General features: G+C 53.5%; 2 protein-coding genes across 3 annotated transcripts; both read left to right on the plus strand.

The window, feature by feature from the left end:
- Nucleotides 1-60: 60 nt before the first annotated feature.
- On the plus strand, nucleotides 61-8623 carry cdk16 (cyclin dependent kinase 16). Of its 2 annotated transcripts, none has more exons than XM_029834423.1 (17): nucleotides 61-311; nucleotides 889-1083; nucleotides 2515-2670; nucleotides 3272-3387; nucleotides 4121-4249; nucleotides 4337-4393; nucleotides 4503-4617; nucleotides 5060-5154; nucleotides 5254-5316; nucleotides 5423-5546; nucleotides 5653-5773; nucleotides 5886-5983; nucleotides 6059-6164; nucleotides 6295-6337; nucleotides 6414-6504; nucleotides 6582-6656; nucleotides 6738-8623. In XM_029834423.1, the coding sequence occupies exons 2-17, from the start codon at nucleotides 960-962 to the stop codon at nucleotides 6773-6775; spliced, it is 1551 nt and encodes a 516-aa protein (XP_029690283.1). In that variant the 5' UTR covers nucleotides 61-311; nucleotides 889-959; the 3' UTR covers nucleotides 6776-8623. The 2 variants fall into 2 exon arrangements, with proteins under 2 accessions (XP_029690283.1, XP_029690284.1); XM_029834424.1 differs by lacking the exon at nucleotides 61-311 and adding an exon at nucleotides 382-634.
- Nucleotides 8624-9556: 933 nt separating this feature from the next.
- LOC105419539 (dynein regulatory complex subunit 7-like) lies at nucleotides 9557-16858 on the plus strand. The gene is made up of 18 exons (XM_029834379.1): nucleotides 9557-9618; nucleotides 10235-10373; nucleotides 10440-10565; nucleotides 10758-10952; nucleotides 11090-11215; nucleotides 11977-12195; nucleotides 12333-12470; nucleotides 12689-12758; nucleotides 12863-12991; nucleotides 13063-13191; nucleotides 13260-13453; nucleotides 13697-13912; nucleotides 14006-14116; nucleotides 14711-14821; nucleotides 15547-15636; nucleotides 15921-16106; nucleotides 16369-16508; nucleotides 16585-16858. Exons 2-18 carry the CDS (start codon nucleotides 10275-10277, stop codon nucleotides 16658-16660), a joined length of 2355 nt encoding a protein of 784 aa, XP_029690239.1. The 5' UTR covers nucleotides 9557-9618; nucleotides 10235-10274; the 3' UTR covers nucleotides 16661-16858.
- The last annotated feature ends 597 nt before the right edge of the window (nucleotides 16859-17455 follow it).

The following is a 17455-nucleotide window of genomic DNA, read 5'->3' on the forward strand; positions in this document are numbered from 1 at the left end:
TTTGGCGCCACCGCCGATAGAAACAAGAATGTGGCTTAAACGTGTCTCCGGTCGGCCGGTAGGTCTAAATAAAAGTTTGATCCAAGGTCATCTCGAACCGGTCCGGTACCGGAGTGGGGAGGAATCCAAAGGCGTCGCCGTGTGACGTCAAGGCGGGTGCCGTGTGTCTCTCCGCCGGGACGTGCCGGAGGAGCGGAGCTGATCGGAGCAGCAACATGGCTGCGGATTACTGGGAGCCCGAAGGTTCGGGCACTGTGTCAGACTGAACCGAGCCACAGATAACCCGGGACGGACCGGGACGCTTCCTCCCGGTAAGGCAAAGGTTTCCTGACGGTCTGTCGAGGTGCGCAGCTCGACAGAAGAGCCCGCTCCGCCTCCGCGGCTGCTCAGGACGTAGACGGAGCCCGGCCTCCGCTCACGGCCGCAGGGACGTAGACGGGACCGCGGCTCTCGGAGCCGCCACAAAACGTTAGCTGCTAGCTGCTACACACAGCAGGTCCAGGGTGACGCGATGGGGGTCCCACAGACCGCCGCGGCAGATCGATAACCCGGCTGTCCGTCCGTCCGCCCGTCAGGTGTTAGCGGCAGGTAGATTACCTGTCCGTCCGTCCAGCCTTAGCCTGTTAGCCGTCAGGTAAAGAAGCTCTTATTGGGGTATTAGCCCGATAATCTCGAGCCTTTGGAGCTTCTTTGGCGAGTCGTAATGCTAGTAAATGATAACTACATGTTTATAAAGGCATGGCTGCGTAATAAGGATGTAATTACGCTGCTGGTGTGACCAGTGAGGAGCATCTGTGTGTCGACCCCAGGCCGGGAGTTGAACCTGCACCACTTGCCTCAACGCCACAACACTTTGACCATCACGTGCTCTCTGCTCTACCTGCCCAGGTGCGGTCTCCAGACTGGCAGCCCCGCCCCCCTCCGCGTCACACCCTCCCCCGCCCTCCCGCCCCCCGCTGATGGAGAGGATGAGGAAGATCAAACGACAGCTGTCCCTCACCTTAGGGAGGGGAGGGGCCGGGGGAGGGGACAGGATGCTGAATGACGCCATCAACCCGGAAGTGACATCACACAGTGACTCAGGTAACACACCTGTACTCCTGTACACAGACTAACTCTGTGAGGGTTGGGTTAGTAAGTAACGTGTAACTCGGAACACACCTGAGTGTTTGGAGTTCTGTTGTGTCACTGTCCCTGTTGTCCCCCCTTCTGTCTGCATCCATCATCCCTCCATCCCATCATCCCTCCACCCCCCATCCCTCCATCCCCCATCCCTCCATCCCTCCAACTCCTCTCCATCCCTCCATCTCCCCTCCATCCCTCCATCTCCCTCATCCCTCCATCTCCCCCATCCCTCCAACTCCTCTCCATCCCTCCATCTCCCCTCCATCCCTCCATCTCCCCCATCCCTCCGACTCCTCTCCATCCCTCCATCTCGCCTCCATCCCTCCATCTCCCCATCCCTCCATCTCCCCCATCCCTCCATCTCCCCTCCATCCCTCTATCTCCCCCATCCCTCCATCTCCCCTCCATCATCCCTCCATCTCCTCTCTATCCCTCCATCTCCCCTCTATCCCTCCATCATCTCTCCATCTCTTCTCCATCCCTCTACTCCCCTCCATCCCCCAACTCCTCTCCATCCCTCCATCTCCCCTCCATCCCTCTATCTCCCCTCCATCTCCCCCATCCCTCCATCTCCTCTCCATCCCTCCATCTCCCCCATCCCTCCATCCCCCATCCCTCCAACTCCTCTCCATCCCTCCATCTCCCCTCCATCCCTCCATCTCCCTCATCCCTCCATCTCCCCCATCCCTCCAACTCCTCTCCATCCCTCCATCTCCCCTCCATCCCTCCATCTCCCTCATCCCTCCATCTCCCCCATCCCTCCGACTCCTCTCCATCCCTCCATCTCCCCTCCATCCCTCCATCTCCCCATCCCTCCATCTCCCCCATCCCTCCATCTCCCCTCCATCCCTCTATCTCCCCCATCCCTCCATCTCCCCATCCCTCCATCTCCCCTCCATCATCCCTCCATCTCCTCTCTATCCCTCCATCTCCCCTCTATCCCTCCATCATCTCTCCATCTCTTCTCCATCCCTCTACTCCCCTCCATCCCCCAACTCCTCTCCATCCCTCCATCTCCCCTCCATCCCTCTATCTCCCCTCCATCTTCCATCCCTCCATCTCCTCTCCATCCCTCCATCTCCCCATCCCTCCATCTCCCATCCACCATTCCTCCATCTCCTCTCCATCCCTCCATCCCCCATCCCTCCATCTCTTCTCCATCCCTCCATCTCCCTCCATCTCCCCTCCATCCCTCCATCATACCTCCATCCCTCCATCTTCTTGTATCTCATCTATTATTATCTTTGCCCGTCATCCATTTCTTCTTTCTCACCGTTTCATCCTCCTTTCTTTCATGTTTCTATCATTTCTGCACTGTTCCCTCCTTTACCTCCTTGACCTCTGACCTCCTTTACCTCCCTGACCTCTGACCCTCTGCTCTCCCCCCAGAGGTGGTCTCTGTTCGTGGTTCTTCTGGGGGGCTGAAGGTTCGAGGCTCCTCCTCGTCGGTTCAGTCCCTCCTGCAGTCGTACGGCAGCTCTCTGAGGAAACCTCGCAGCCTGGGACGCAGCCTGAGCTCCTACCTGAACCACACGGCACGCCTGGGTACTGGCAGCACCACAGCAGCAGCACCAACACTACAGCAGCACCACAGCAGCAGCACCAACACTACAGCAGCACCACAGCAGCACCACAGCAGCACCAACACGACAGCACCAGTACTACGACACCAGCACCACGGCAGCAGCACCAACACTACAGCAGCACCACAGCAGCAGCACCAACACTGCACCAGCACCACAGCAGCAGCACAGCAGCACCAACACTACAGCAGCACCACAGCAGCAGCACCAACACTACAGCAGCAGCACCAACACTGCAGCAGCACCACAGCAGCAGCACAGCAGCACCAACACTACAGCAGCAGCACCAACACTGCAGCAGCACCACAGCAGCAGCACCAAGCACCACAGCAGCAGCACCAACACTGCAGCAGCACACCACAGCAGCAGCACAGCAGCACCAACACTACAGCAGCAGCACCAACACTACAGCAGCACCACAGCACCAGTAATACAGCAGCAGCACGACAGCAGCATCATTGCCGCAGCACCACAGCCCTGCTAATGCTAATGCTACGCTGCTGCTACATGCTGTGTTAATACCTTTGCTTTCTGTGTGTAACTGTGTGTGTTTGTGTGTCCAGAAATCGTCCACGAGGATGTGAAGATGAGTTCGGATGGAGAGAGTGACCCTCCATCCTCAGATGGTGTTCAGAGTCCAGTGAAAGTGAGGCTGAGGAACAAGAAGATCTCTACTGAGGTACACACACATACACACTCACACACACACACACACTCACACACAGACACACTCGTGTGTTGTGAAGCTGTATTTGACCCCTCTGGACTCAGGATTCTAGTGTGGGCACAGCCGTACACATGCACATGCACGTGCGCAGTTCAAAGACACAGGAAGTCTTTTGCTGTGGTAGAAGCGCCCCCACGTGGGGAGGCAGTGTTGCCATGGAGACCCTCGCCACCATTCATGTTTGAAGCTCTCCACACGTTTGCAGATTGTGTCACACCTGTCCAAGTCGTGCTGCAGGTCTAACCCCAGACCCGGTGGTGAACCTCAAGGTTCCCGTTCAGTTTTCTGGTTTCACTGCTCTGGATCCAACCTGCAGGGGGTTTGGGAGGAGCAGACCAAGGAGGCTGTTTCCATGACAACATTTCAGTTCTCGTCCTGTGTGTTGCTTCTGGTGCTAAACCTTGTCCTCATGGACCTCAAGGTCCTCATGGACCTCATGGTCTTCATGGACCTCATGGTCTTCATGGACCTAATGGTCTTCATGGTCCTCATGGACCTCATGGTCCTCATGGCCCTCATGGTCCTCATGGACCTCTTGGCCCTCATGGACCTCATGGACCTCTTGGCCCTCATGGACCTCATGGCCCTAATGGACCTCATGGACCTCATGGTCCTCGTGGCCCTCATGGACCTCTTGGCCCTCATGGACCCAGGCCCTGTCAGCAGCTCTGCTCTTGTCTTTCAGGACATTAACAAACGTCTGTCTCTCCCGGCTGACATCCGCCTCCCAGACGGTTACCTGGAGAAGTTCAACGTGATCGGTCCGTCTCTTTTCGAGCAGCCAATCAGCAGGCGTCTTCACAGAGTGTCGCTGGTGTGTCCGTCTGTTTCTGTTGGACTTTGTTCAGTTGGACATTTGTTGCCTATTGTCCTTTAACTCTGCCTGTCTGTTTATCTGCAGTCAGAAATTGGTTTTGGCAAACTGGAGACGTACATCAAACTGGACAAACTGGGAGAGGTGAAGGTCAACCTGTTCACTTCTCACTTGGTGGTCTGACTGTTCTGACTGGCTGCTTTTCCTGTCTGTCTGTCTGTATCCCTGTCCCTGGCTACCTGTCTGTCTGTAGGGGACCTACGCTACAGTGTATAAAGGTCGCAGTAAGCTGACCGATAACCTTGTAGCTCTGAAGGAAATTCGCCTTGAACACGAGGAAGGAGCTCCGTGTACAGCCATCAGAGAAGGTATAGCCATGACCACACGTTGGCCTTCATCCTCCTCCTCCTCCTGCTCTTCATCCTCCTCCTGATCCTCTTCTTCCTCCTCCTGGTCCTCATCCTCCTCATTCTGCTCCTCCTCCTGCTGCTGCTCCTCCTCCTCTTCCTCCTGCTCCTCCTGCTCTTCCTCCTCCCCCTCTTCCTCCTTCTCCTCCTCGTTCTCTTCCTCCTCCTCTTCCTCCTGTGTAGAGCTCAGATTTAGCATCAGTGGAAAGCATCAATCAGGTTTGCAGCCGCTCAGATGAGAGCAGGTTCAGGTGGGGCCACAGGTCTCATGGATGGGTGTGTGTGTGTGTGTGTGTGTGTGTGTGCGCGCGCGCGTGCGTGCGTGTGTGTGCGCGTGCGTGCGTGCGTGTGTGTGTGTTTGTCTACGCGTGCTTCTGCTTATTGTTGTGTTTCCTCCCCTCAGTGTCGCTGCTGAAGGATTTAAAACATGCCAACATTGTTACTCTTCATGACATCATCCACACACAGAAATCCCTCACACTGGTGTTTGAGTATCTGGTGAGACGCACACACATACACACGCACACTTACACACTCACACTCACACACACGCTCTTGTTATTTGGTGTATGGATCTGAGGACGGTTTTTGTTCCAGGACAAAGATCTGAAACAGTACCTGGATGACTGTGGGAACCTCATCAACGTTCACAACGTCAAAGTGAGACCTGCCTCCATTCAGTCGTCATGGCGACCACAATCAGTTGAAGGCCACCACACTGTTACACATACTTCTGGTTCTGACCCAGATGGTCTTCTCTCTGCAGCTCTTTCTCTTCCAGCTGCTTCGCGGTTTGTCGTACTGTCATCGGAGGAAAGTTCTCCACCGGGACCTGAAGCCCCAGAACCTGCTGATCAACGAGCGAGGAGAGCTCAAACTGGCCGACTTTGGTGGGTTTGGACCCCCGTCGGTGAACGGAGCCACTTTTTGCTGTAATTAGCTTCACACGTGGAGGGTTGAGCCTTGCAGACCACAACACTTCAACATGTGTTTCAGGCCTGGCCCGAGCAAAGTCCATCCCAACCAAAACATACTCCAACGAGGTGGTGACGCTGTGGTACCGACCGCCGGACATCCTGCTGGGCAGCACAGACTACTCCACTCACATCGACATGTGGTCAGTATTGCTGAAAGAACCTCCGGGCCTCTTGTGTGGAACCCTTTAACGAGCTGTCCTATCCCTGTCCCTGTCTCTGTCCCTGTCCCTGTCTCTGCCGTCATGTTTGAAGGGGTGTTGGATGTATCTTCTATGAGATGGTGACGGGTCGGCCTCTCTTTCCTGGTTCTACGGTGGAAGAGGAGCTTCATTTTATCTTCAAGCTGCTGGGTGAGAAGCAGTCAGGTTCATCCTCACTGAGAGGGAACGCCGTCGTCCTTACTGGTGCATGTTCTGTGTGCTCAGGAACACCCACGGAGCACACCTGGCCTGGGATCAGCTCTAATGAGGAGTTTGTGGCCTACAACTACCCTCAGTACAGAGCCGACAAACTGAGTAACCACACGCCCAGGTAGCGCAGTACCACCCTCCACCACACAGCCTCTATGGCGCTGTAACGCTGCAGAGGTCAAAGGTTGGCTCACGATTCTCTCGGGTCTGCTAGCGTTCACTAACGGCGCTGCTGTGTGTCTTTTGTTCAGGCTGAGCAGCGAAGGAGTGGATCTGTTATCAAAATTCCTGCAGGTCAGTGAACGCCAGGATTCCGACGTGGTTCCGATGTTTTGCGTGTAAACCCATACGTTGACTTTTGAACCCGCAGTTTGAGGGGAAGAAGAGAGTCTCAGCAGAAGAGTCCATGTCTCACTGTTACTTCGGGAACCTCGGGAGGAGAGTGAAGACGCTTCCCGACAGTAAGAGCGCAGCATGTTTCCCTGCTCTTTGAGCCACGTGCGCGGCGGCGTCACCATCTCGCCCGTTGTCTTTTCAGCCACGTCCATCTTCAGTCTGCCGGAGATTCAGCTGGAGAGAGAAGCGGTGAGACCGACGGTGTCCGCTGACCCAGGTGACCCTTCCCTTCTCATTTGAAGCTGCCGCGCTGTCGGATCGGCCCGGAATAACAACACCTTGTCCTGCTTCTCTTCAGCTAACAGTCCTTCCAGGAGGCGGAGCCTGCTCTTCTGACATCATCACGAGGCGGGTGTTAATCATGACCTCATCACGTGGGCCCAGACTGCTGCCTGCCCTCTGGAGGCGGAGTCTGCTTCTCCTGACCCCCATCCTGGAGGTCGTCATCACAGAGGAGCGGCCTCCTCTTCTCACCTTTGTCCACTTAGACGCCACCTGGGACTGGCGGCAGTCACAAGACCGGCCCTCAGGGAGACACGGGGAGGCTGGCTCGGCCGACGTCAGCGTGGGCGGGGGGTGGGGTGGGGGGGGATCCTCACTTCACCACCTCATTAACAAAGGGAACGTGTTTGCTGCTGCCATCGGCGGAGTTTGCACATGTGACATGTTGGAGGCGGAGCCAGTGCAGCTGTCACACCTGATCAAAACGACTTAAACGTGGAAGGAAAGAGAATCTGAAGCCCTCAGTCACCGCAGCTGTTTCCAGCTGTTCCCAGCTGTTTCCAGGAGGACAGGCAAGGCAATAATCACGGCGGCTGCGCGGCGCCACCCACAGGTCGCACCAGGTGTTGGAGTGAATTGTCTTCCATTGACTCATAAACATCGTATTTTCGACGCTCCAAAATCCTGCAAAATGTGGAATTCTGTGCAGCTTTGTTGTTCTGGAAACAACGCCGGGCCCGATGGGGACTCTGGGGGCCGAGCCGGGACAGAATAACATCCGGGCCGTGGTCGGCGCCGGCATGAGGGCGACGACGGGACGGCTGAGAGGTCGCCAGAGCTGAGTAACACCTGCAGCTGCTCTTCGGGTGTCTGGGCCCCGCTCGTCCCTCCCCCACGCCGCCCCTACGCCGCCCCCACGCCGGCGTGCTAGAATCCGGTCCTATTTATGTGTTGTGTAGATCCTCGGGGGCTTTTCTTGGTTTGTGATCGTTTAAAAAGGATTCGTGCTTTTATTTTTAGTCTTTGTTGAGGGAGCCGGAGCACGAGGACACGAGAGGAAGGTGACCCTTCAGGTCCAAGACCCGGGACGGGGGGGGCACGCCGGAGCTTTGCCTCCCTCCCACTTCTTTTAGGACTTTCAGAAACATGAATGATTTTTTGTGTTTGATGTTGTTGCTAATGTGAATTTAGATTTTTCTAGCTGTGAAGAAGCGTTGATGTGAAGAGAGAGAGGCCGGAGCGTTTCTGGGGGGGCTGCTGTGGAGGTTGTTGTCCCCAGGAAGTGACCAGTCGCCGGGGCAACGCAGGCGGGGACGGCTGCAGGTCCAGGACGGAGGCCTCCAGGTTGCCACGACAACGTGGCCTGACTGTTGAATGTAAACGTGCTCAGTAGTTTACAGTAACCTTGTGTACAGTTCTTAGACATAATCCTTCATCTGCCGCATCGGGGGCTCACCTGCGTCTGTCCTCTGACCGTCTGCGTCTCTCAGCCGAGACCAGATCCAGCAGACGCTCCATGAGCCAACAGCCGGTTTCAAGCCAGCACCGAATGTTCATCCCCCACAGCTTCTGTTGGTATTGAAATCTGGTTCCGTTCGGCCCGTTTTGCACCCACCAGTCTGCAGCTCCTGGATCCCAGAGGAGAAGGTGGCCGATCCGGGTCCTGGTTTCCACGGATCCGCTGTTCTCTGCCGCCATCATACCAAAGTCGTCTGCAATATAAAGCGCCGCATGATGAGATTCTTCCAGATAACTTCTATGCTCTCTATGCTTCGAACCTTCTTCCATCTGCCAAGAAAGCACTGCGACGTATCTGATGCTATAACTGAGCTGCGTACTTGAACTCTGGCTCCACGTATGGCGAGCCAAGCGTATTCTCTTCCTGTGTACGATGCTCTTTACTACATGTATCCTGGATATATTTACAGTATAGAAAGACACATTAAAGCTCTTTATTTAGCACTCTTTGGGTGCTTTTGTTGTGTGTTTGAGGAGGAAGCAGCTCAGAAATGAGCTGGAGGACCTTGGTTACTGACGGGAGCAGGTGCGTCTCAGCACCAGTTGGGTTCCAACAGCCACACATGGACACTCGGATAAACGTGATGGTGTTTTGGCTAACTGGAAGTTCCGCCCTCCCAGTTAAACCATCCGAGATTCGCCCTCCGCTTGTGGGTGGCGTCTGCCCCGTGACATCATCGCGCCCCGCTGTTTCTATGGCTACGACGGAATGTTTGGTTGCGGCGGAGACCCGAGTTGAAAATCCTCAAGTGTCTTTTGCGTATCGGCGAGAAAGAAAAAGGTGAGTCACAAAGTCGGAAGACTTACCGATGTTTGGGGGAAGCTAAAATTAAAAAGTTCCAGCGTGTCGCGCGCAGACTCCAGACATATTTCACATTCCACATAATCTGTTTAGCTCATCATCATGTGATTAACACGTGACCGTGCAGTGAGGACGCATTAAACTGTTTGATCTAAAGAGCATTAACGAGCAGGGATAAAGTGGTCACACAGGAGAAACGCACTCAGGTGAACGGGATGATGGAAAATGACAGGTGACTAAATCACCTGCTCACACACAGAAAAGCCAACCGCGAGATGAGTGTGAATAAAGAAGAGTGTATTTATGTTGCAGACATGGAGGAGCAGAGAAGAGGATCACAGGGGCAGGAGGAGCGCAGAGGAGGATCACAGGGGCAGGAGGAGTGCAGAGGAGGATCACAGGGGCAGGAGGAGCACAGAGGAGGATCACAGCAGCAGGAGGAGCACAGAGGAGGATCACAGGGGCAGGAGGAGCACAGAGGAGGATCACAGCAGCAGGAGGACCACAGAGGAGGATCACAGGGGCAGGAGGAGCACAGAGGAGGATCACAGGGGCAGGAGGACCACAGAGGAGGATCACAGCGGCAGGAGGAGCGCAGAGGAGGATCACAGCGGCAGGAGGAGCACAAAGCTCTGCTGTGAGCACACACACACTCACACTTGCAGACAAGAGGCTAAAGAGAAAAGAAGCTATGCTAACGAGGCATGTTGAATTCTAACGTTATGGTGATGGAATCATTTAGGATGATGATGATGATGATGATGACATGATTTATGATCCAGCTGCAGGTTCCAGAGTGAAAACGAAGGGAAGCTGAGCTGTGGGACACCAGACTGGGGGGTTTAACGTTAACTTTATTGTATTTAGAGCCCAAAATCACAAACGATGTTGCCTTGGAGGCTTTACAAGCTGCACACTTGTGACCTCCTCTGTCCTTAGACCCTCAACCTGGGTCAGGAAAAACTTAAAACCCTTGTAGAGAGAAGAAGAAACCTGAAGGAGACCCACAGAGGAGCGACCCGTCTCCCTGGGAGGGACAGACGAGCAGCAGAGGCCGCTCGGAGGGAGGGAGAGCGCCGGTACTTATAGGAAACTCTGCGTTTAGATGGAGGCATCTTGTAGGGCCCTTCAGACCTGCAGGAACTCACTGCACCACCTCTAACCATATTACCACAGTGAGGAGGGACCCTCCAGCTACCTGCCCCCTTCCTGGCCCGCCCACCCAAGATGATCATGAATGTTTGTGCTTCCAGAGTCACCATAGAACTCCACAACTCTCCCTCTGAGGCTCGAATGGTCGCGATCGGCAACAACTTCCAGCGTCAGTATTCCCACTTGTTCCCCCAACGCAGACCGCTGCTGCTGTGCCTGGAAAATGAGAATGGAGTTCAGGTACCCACCGTTCCTCCACCCCCAAACGGACTTCTGACCCGTCTGACGTTGTCCTGTAATCTGCAGAAGTTTGTGTCCACCACTCTCCGGCCCACGGCACCAGAGCACCCTGAACTCCACCACTGGAGGGGCTGTGCTGCCTTTGTGGCGGACTTCCTGTCCCTGAAGCCCCTGGAGTCCCCGGTGAACCTGGTGAGGACGGATAACTTTTGTCCTGTCTGTGTTACAGGCCACCCTCATGCCTCCTTCTGTGTGTGTGTGTGTGTGTGTGTGTGTGTGTGTGTGTGTGTGTGTGTGTGTGTGTGTGTGTGTGCGTGTGTGCATGTGTGTGTGTGTGTGTGTGTGTGTGCATGTGTGTGTGTGTGTGTGTGTGTGCTGCTCCAGCCCCAGCAGCTGTTCTCACCCTCCACGGTGTTGCGGAGTCAAACTGCCACGTGTTTGGAGGCGGCGGTGCTGCTGTGCAGCTTGCTGATTGGTGCCGACTACCAGGCCTTCTGTGTGAGCGGCTATGCCAGCAGGGAGCTGTGTGAGTGCGACCTGACCCAGCAGGAGTGCCCCCTACTGGACAAGGGTGAAAAGGTACTGGTGTGGCTGGTTTAGCGGTTTAAACCTGATAAAGTTAACCACGATTCAACAGTTGGGCGAGGACAGTGACGTTCCTCCATCAGAACCAGAGAAAAGGTTCTTGTGCTCTGCCTCTTGTGTTTGCTGCTCAGGACGTGAGGCCGCAGGCGCAGCACAACAAGTACACAGTGAAGCCAAAGAAGAAGCTGCAGAGTCGCCATCTGCTGCAGCAGGACGTGAAGAAGGACAGTGAAGCTGCACTCACCCAGGAGCCACAGGTGATCCTCCACGTGAGGCTGGTCCTCCTCAAGGCCCGCTTGTTGGGGGTCAGGCTGGGTTTGTGTGAAATACCTGAAGGCAACCTTGACTGCAACAGACACTGTAAAATCAAATATTTGTGTGAAAATAGATTATTTTCGCACCCACTTATCAACTAAAGATGTTCGAGTGCTCCAAATCTGATAAAACAACACAGCATAGAAAGGTTTTTGTTGACCACTTTAAAAGAGTCCAGACTCCTGTGGCCCTCAGCTGGATGGGGGGGGGGGCTGAGTTTTGTGCTGGGAACTCAGAGGAGGAGGGGGTCACCTTAGACCTGAGAGTACAGGTGGACGACTGGTGAGTGGCGAGGTCCTGAAGGTAGGGCGATGTTTGTCCAGGAAGGGAGCAGATGAGGGTTTTGTGCTCATATATACAGACTGTCATCAGGACCCTGGCAGTGCTGTTCTGGATATACTGCAGCTTCTGCAGGTGCTTCCCAGGAACCCCTGTGCAGAGCCCATTCCAGTAGTCCAGTCTAGAGGAGGTAAAGGCACGGATGAGCTACTCAGCATGTGAGCCTGGGTCAGGGTTGAGTCCAGGATGGGTAGGGGGCTGGGTGAGGGTTGAGTCCATGGGTAGGGGGTTGGGATGGGGACTAAGCTACAGGTAGACACTTCAATTTCCTCAATGTTCCTGTGCTAAACCTCAGAGAGGCTTTAGAGGGAGGAGTCGTTGGGCATGAGAGAGCCCAATGACCTTTGACCTCATTCTACTCCAGGAAGTCGAAGAGCGACCTGTTGACCCCCTGAGAGGTGTGCGGGTCCACTGCTGGGTGCTGGTGTTGTCAGGCAGCCGCGACATAAAAGGGAACCTCTTCATCGATGCTCTGAGTGGGAGGAGCTACGACACCGATGACCCGAACTTCCTGGGCATCGAGAGCGTGTGGGACAACTACAACTACTACGTCAACATGCAGGACTGCTGCAGCGACTGTGCCGTAAGTTCACAGGGTCAAGACCTACCGACCCCAGGACAGCCTGGAGCTCACAGGGGAGGTCATCTGTGTGTGTGTGTGTGTGTGTGTGTGTGTGCGCGCGTGTGTGCGTGTGTGTGCGTGTGTGCGTGTGTGTGCAGGACGTACAGTTTGACCTGGAAGATTTGGACCAGTGGGAACCCGTCTTGGCTGGAGTGTCCAGCAAAAAACAATGGAAGGAGAAAGTCTTGGAGAGGAAGAAGAACCGGTTCCTGGGAAAACTGAGCAGGAAACAGGAGGTGTGGCCTGATCTAAAAATAGACCCAAATGGGATTGTTCATCCATGGACATCCATCCACCCATCCATCCATCCATCCATCCATTCATCCATCCATCCATCCATCCATCCATCCATCCATCCATCCATCCATCCATCCATCCATCCATCCATCCATCCATCCATCCATCCCATCCATCCGGTGGTTGTGTTACTGTTGTGTTTGTGTTTGGGTTAAAGGCGGACTTGAGCCCCAGGGTTTTCCAGATGCCCCAGTCCTGGAGCCGTTGCATCTCAATCTCACAGAAAGGTACCGCCACCACAACCTGAGGCTGTCCTCCGTCACCCCGTGTGCCCGTCTGTTTGTCTCAAACTAGTTAGCTGTTAGTTGAGGCCGAGCTTTCTGTATTTCAGACCTGGAGCACCGATATCCTGGGGGGAAGAAGGTGACACTCTACCGGAGAGCCAAGCTGGAGAAGTTTGCTCTGTACCTGCAGTCCGATGGTCTGCTCACCCGACTGACAACGTACAAAGACCTGAGCTGTGAGTGTCCTTGTGTGCAGGAGAAACACGTGGAGGCTCTTTTTCCTCTTTGGACCATATGTGTGTTGAAGGCACTGAGGTGGAGCTGGTGAAGGAATGGTATCGAGACAGAAATGACCATCTGGAGCACAGAGAATTCAACAAGGTCCTCCGTGTCACCACCGAGCACTTCCAGCCTGGACGGCCTTTCCACCTTTTAGGTAAATGCCAATAAGAGGGGCCCAAGAGTCCTCGGGGGACGTTTGAGTGAGGGACATGTGTGACCCAGTCCACAGGTCCTCGGATGGAGAGCATGTGATGGAGTTTAACAGCAGTGCCCGAGCAGACAGCTTGCTGCGGAGAGTGTTGTCAAGACATGAAATGACGGAGACGTTCGAGGGCCGCCTTGACTCCCTCTACTACCGCCACGTCAGCTTCTTGGTTCCAGACGGGCTCTCTGATGGGCGCCACATTCCTCTGAAGGTAAAAGTTAAAACCGATAAGACAAAACAAAGGTGAGAGAGAAGAGACCTAAGGCCTCTCCTATCAGGTTTACGTTCTTTTGTTGAGGATTATTCCTTCAGGAGGGGCTTTGAACGTGGTTTAAAGTGATGCGAGTTTATATTTATGCTAGTTTATAATGGAGGCGAGGAGGCATGGCGGGCTGATGTCTGTGGCTCCTGACTTAGCCGCTGATCCATCTCCCTCCCTGTGGTGTTCCAACAGAAGGTGGAGGAGCGTTTCCACAGGAACACCAACCTTCCAGCCAGTGAGGACGTGGCCAGGCGAGTGTTTCTTCTGGTTGAGGGGAAGATCCAGTTGACCTATCACGTGATGTATTACGCAACCATTCCCTCAAAGCGCGTGTTCATCAAACCACTGGCAGCAACAGAATCACGCAGGGCGGAGGACTTCACCAGCGGCAACCTCCGAACCTTCCAGGTAGAGACCGTTAAGTCAGCTCTGTCACCACCAGCCCCCACTACCCCCCACCACCCCCCGGATCCTAACACCCTGCATTTGTGCGTCCGTTAGGCGGATCCTTCTGTCAAGCCTCTCAGTCGATTAGCAGTCTACTCCATACTGCAGGACCTGGTGAAGCAGGAAAACAGAGCAGCTCAGCGTGCTGAAGAGTCTCGTAATGAGGTAACTATGGCGATTATTGTCCGAAAGGATCGCCCCGTCACGTTGCGATGGTCGCTTTGACCCTTGATCCTTGGAGGATCAAGGCCAAGGGGCTTCGATCTTGGAGCAACCTTCTCTTTTACATACCCTGACATTACTACTGTATAGAAACAACTCTTCTATTGGTTAACGATGTAGTTTATGCTGAATAACCTCCATTAAAAGAAGACGAAGATCGCTCAAGCGTCCTGATTCTTTATCTGATAGTTGAGAATCAGGGATCCTTTCAATGAGGCTCGCCCTCGAGTTCAAGACCAGTAACACACGGAGCCAGACTCACTGAAGGTATTCCAAGTAACTGGAGGATTTGTTTTGGGTGTAACTCCCAGTTCGTGAGGAAATGAGCTGCTTGGCGGAGGGTGGAACTCTCCCAGCGCTCTTCCAGTTTACCACTGCTGCGACGGCTAAAACCAGGCTAAAATGTCTGTCTGCACCTGTTAGTGTCCAGAAGGTCCAGCTGTAGTTCCACTTCAGTAAATGTATCAGATCACATTTCATCATATATTACAATAAAATATTTAACCAGTTATCTGTCAAATCTGGGTGTGTGAGGAGGTCAGAGACATCATACTGTCCAGAGAGGAGGAGGAGAACAACCTTCAGCTCAACTTCTCTCTGTGGACCAACACAGGAGCTGCTTTGGCCCACAAACACTGCAAAGAGGAGGTACACACACACACACACACGCACACACACACACACACACACACACACACACACACACACACACACACACACACAAACAGGCTTGATTAAAGTCCTAACCAGGGGACATCCATTATGGGAGGGACACTAGAGATACGTCCCTACCAATATCCAGCCGCTGTTGTGCTTCACCCAAGAGTTATTAGTGCTAGAAGCCCCGCCTCTAATCTAAATACCACTCTCTGATTGGCTCAAACAGGAGAAAGTGTATGCATGGGTGGTTGCACAGGTGGACATGTGTCCCCCCAGGACCTGGGTGGATCTGTGTCCCCTCGGGACCTGGGTCACCTCTGGATCTGGGTCCCCTCTGGACCTGGGCCACCTCTGGACCTGGGTCACCTCAGGACCTGGGTCATCCCAGCTAGCCAGGTTTTAATTCCAGTGATGTCTTTTACATTTGAAGTATGTCGATGAACGAAAACTAGACGTGTGACACGTCTCTGCGAGCTAACGTTGAAGTGACTTGAGTGGTAACTAGAACTGTCAAGGCTCAACACTACAGATACTGAATAAAAGACAATATTCAAGTTATTTACACTTCTTACTTTTATGCATTTGTGTGGAAGAACGCAAGTAAAAAAACAAACCAAAGAAATTACACGTAATTATTGTGTGAAAGTAAAAAGTTTTTTGTTTAGACAATCATGTGTTCCATCAAACTTATGTTGTCAACATATTTCTGTCAGGTGATGGATGCTAGAGAGGCTGAAGGAGCTGCAGGAGAGGCAAGAGGAGCAGGAGGAGGAGCAGCTGAGGAAGAGGCTGTCAGTTCCCAGGTGAGGCTAAATAATGATGCATCATGACCTTCGGTTTTGTGACAAATGTTGCGTGATGACCTGAATAAGGGTGCTTCACCCTTCTGAGCAGCCTCATCAAGTGTCACCTGTGCGTGCATACGTGCGTGCATACGTGCGTGTGTGTGGTCCTAACTGAGTGCGTTAGCCTGGTTACAGTCCTCATTTAGACTGAATCAACAGTCTAGTGTTTGTAGGTCTGTCTGGTATATCTGACTCCTGTATCCTGACTCTTGTGTCCTGACTCCTGCTGTGTGCTGTGTCAGATTGCAGAGCTGCAGGATTGGGATCTTGACCAGGTGGATATCTACCTGATCCCCCACCTGGTAAATATGGACTTCCCAGAAAGTCTGAGTGCTGCAGGTGTTGAGAAGCTCGTCGCTAAGTGTCTACAAGAGTTCACGGAGAGTCAGAAGCCAGTTGCCACCTTCCTCAAGGGGTATCATAAGAAGGTAGAGCAAAACTCTCCTCAGCTGCTGTAGCCTCTTCTAGCAGGAACATCTATGACATATGAGCACCACAGGAGCTTGTCTCAACTGTCTACACAACATCCATAATGCTCAATAAAGACCATGTGTTGGCAACCAATGTAGCTGGGACGAGACCAGGCCCTTGATGGCTAGCAGTTACTGGGTCAATGAGTGTGTACCAAAACAAAGACGGCGTTAGCTTCGTTGAGGAAAAGTCTAATATCAACTTGAAAATGTTGTTTAGCTGCTGGAGGAGCTGCAGGAGAATCAGCGCTTGTACCAAGAGAACCAGGAACTCCTGAGCAAAGAGGAGGTGCAGAAGTACCACGATCTCTGCTCGGAGAAAAACCTCCGCATTAAAGTGGTCCAGGATCGGCTAGACAGGTACCACACACACACACACACACACATGCACGCACACACACACACACACACTCTGATAGCGGTCTGTTTGTTCCAGGTATTTGGAGGAAACTCCCCAAAAAGTCGAGGCTTTTCCGCAAAAGCTGCTGAGGAGCCCCCCGACTGTCCCCTGAGATGGATGCTCCTCCACATTCCTCTTGATCCTCAGACAAAGGTGCAGCAGATGTCAGACTGAACATCTCAACATTTCTCACCTTGTTCTTGCTTTACTTCACCTCTAAGATACTGATGGAAAATATTGCGGCTTTTGAAAAGTGGCTGGATTGTGATCATTTTCAAGAAAACAATAATATTAAAGAGAAGCAAAGTAATTTTTGGGTTTGGGCAATCACGTGTTTTTGTTGGTGTTTTGGGAAAGAAACTGTCTCCGTTGAGACACAAGTAGGCAACACTGTCCAGGTGAGACAGGTTGGGGTCTGACTCTGGACTTCAGTCTGACAGAAGCGGGTGAAGTTACCACAGTTACTGTTACCTGTCTCATTGTTTACCTGTGCTCAACAGACATCACAGGCGACCCAGAGACACCACCTCCAGGGTCTGCTCCAGCCCTGGATCGGCTCGGGGATCGGGGATCGGGGATCGGGGATCGGAGAGGAGAGGAGAGGAGAGGAGAGGAGAGGAGAGGAGAGGAGAGGAGAGGAGAGGAGAGGAGAGGAGAGGAGAGGAGAGGAGAGGAGAGGAGAGGAGAGGACGGGCACAGAGCACAGAGCACAGAAACACATACAAAAATACACTATTTATACAGCGGGTCAGCGGGGCCGGAGGTCATCATGCAGCTCCGAAGGCGGCGATGCCTGTAAATGAATACAGAAAGGGGGGGGGGAATCAGCACAAGAATCAGCATAACTAGTCTGCTTGATGAGGAGGAGGAGGAAAGGAGAGGAGAGGAGAGGAAACCATGACCCAAT

This window comes from Takifugu rubripes, chromosome 3 (genome assembly GCF_901000725.2).
Source record: "Takifugu rubripes chromosome 3, fTakRub1.2, whole genome shotgun sequence".
Classification (NCBI taxonomy): domain Eukaryota; kingdom Metazoa; phylum Chordata; class Actinopteri; order Tetraodontiformes; family Tetraodontidae; genus Takifugu; species Takifugu rubripes.

What these genes read in the sequence shown, in the direction of transcription:
- LOC105419539 (XM_029834379.1), top strand. Translation starts at nt 10,275, where the DNA reads ATGGTCGCGATCGGCAACAACTTCCAGCGTCAGTATTCCCACTTGTTC. An exon ending in ACTGCTGCAGCGACTGTGCC is followed by an intron (nt 12,196 to 12,332) that starts GTAAGTTCACAG and finishes GTGTGTGTGCAG; the next exon opens with GACGTACAGTTTGACCTGGA. An exon ending in ACAAACACTGCAAAGAGGAG is followed by an intron (nt 14,822 to 15,546) that starts GTACACACACAC and finishes TATTTCTGTCAG; the next exon opens with GTGATGGATGCTAGAGAGGC.
- cdk16 (XM_029834423.1), top strand. Translation starts at nt 960, where the DNA reads ATGGAGAGGATGAGGAAGATCAAACGACAGCTGTCCCTCACCTTAGGG. An exon ending in GAACCACACGGCACGCCTGG is followed by an intron (nt 2,671 to 3,271) that starts GTACTGGCAGCA and finishes TTGTGTGTCCAG; the next exon opens with AAATCGTCCACGAGGATGTG. An exon ending in AACTGGACAAACTGGGAGAG is followed by an intron (nt 4,394 to 4,502) that starts GTGAAGGTCAAC and finishes GTCTGTCTGTAG; the next exon opens with GGGACCTACGCTACAGTGTA.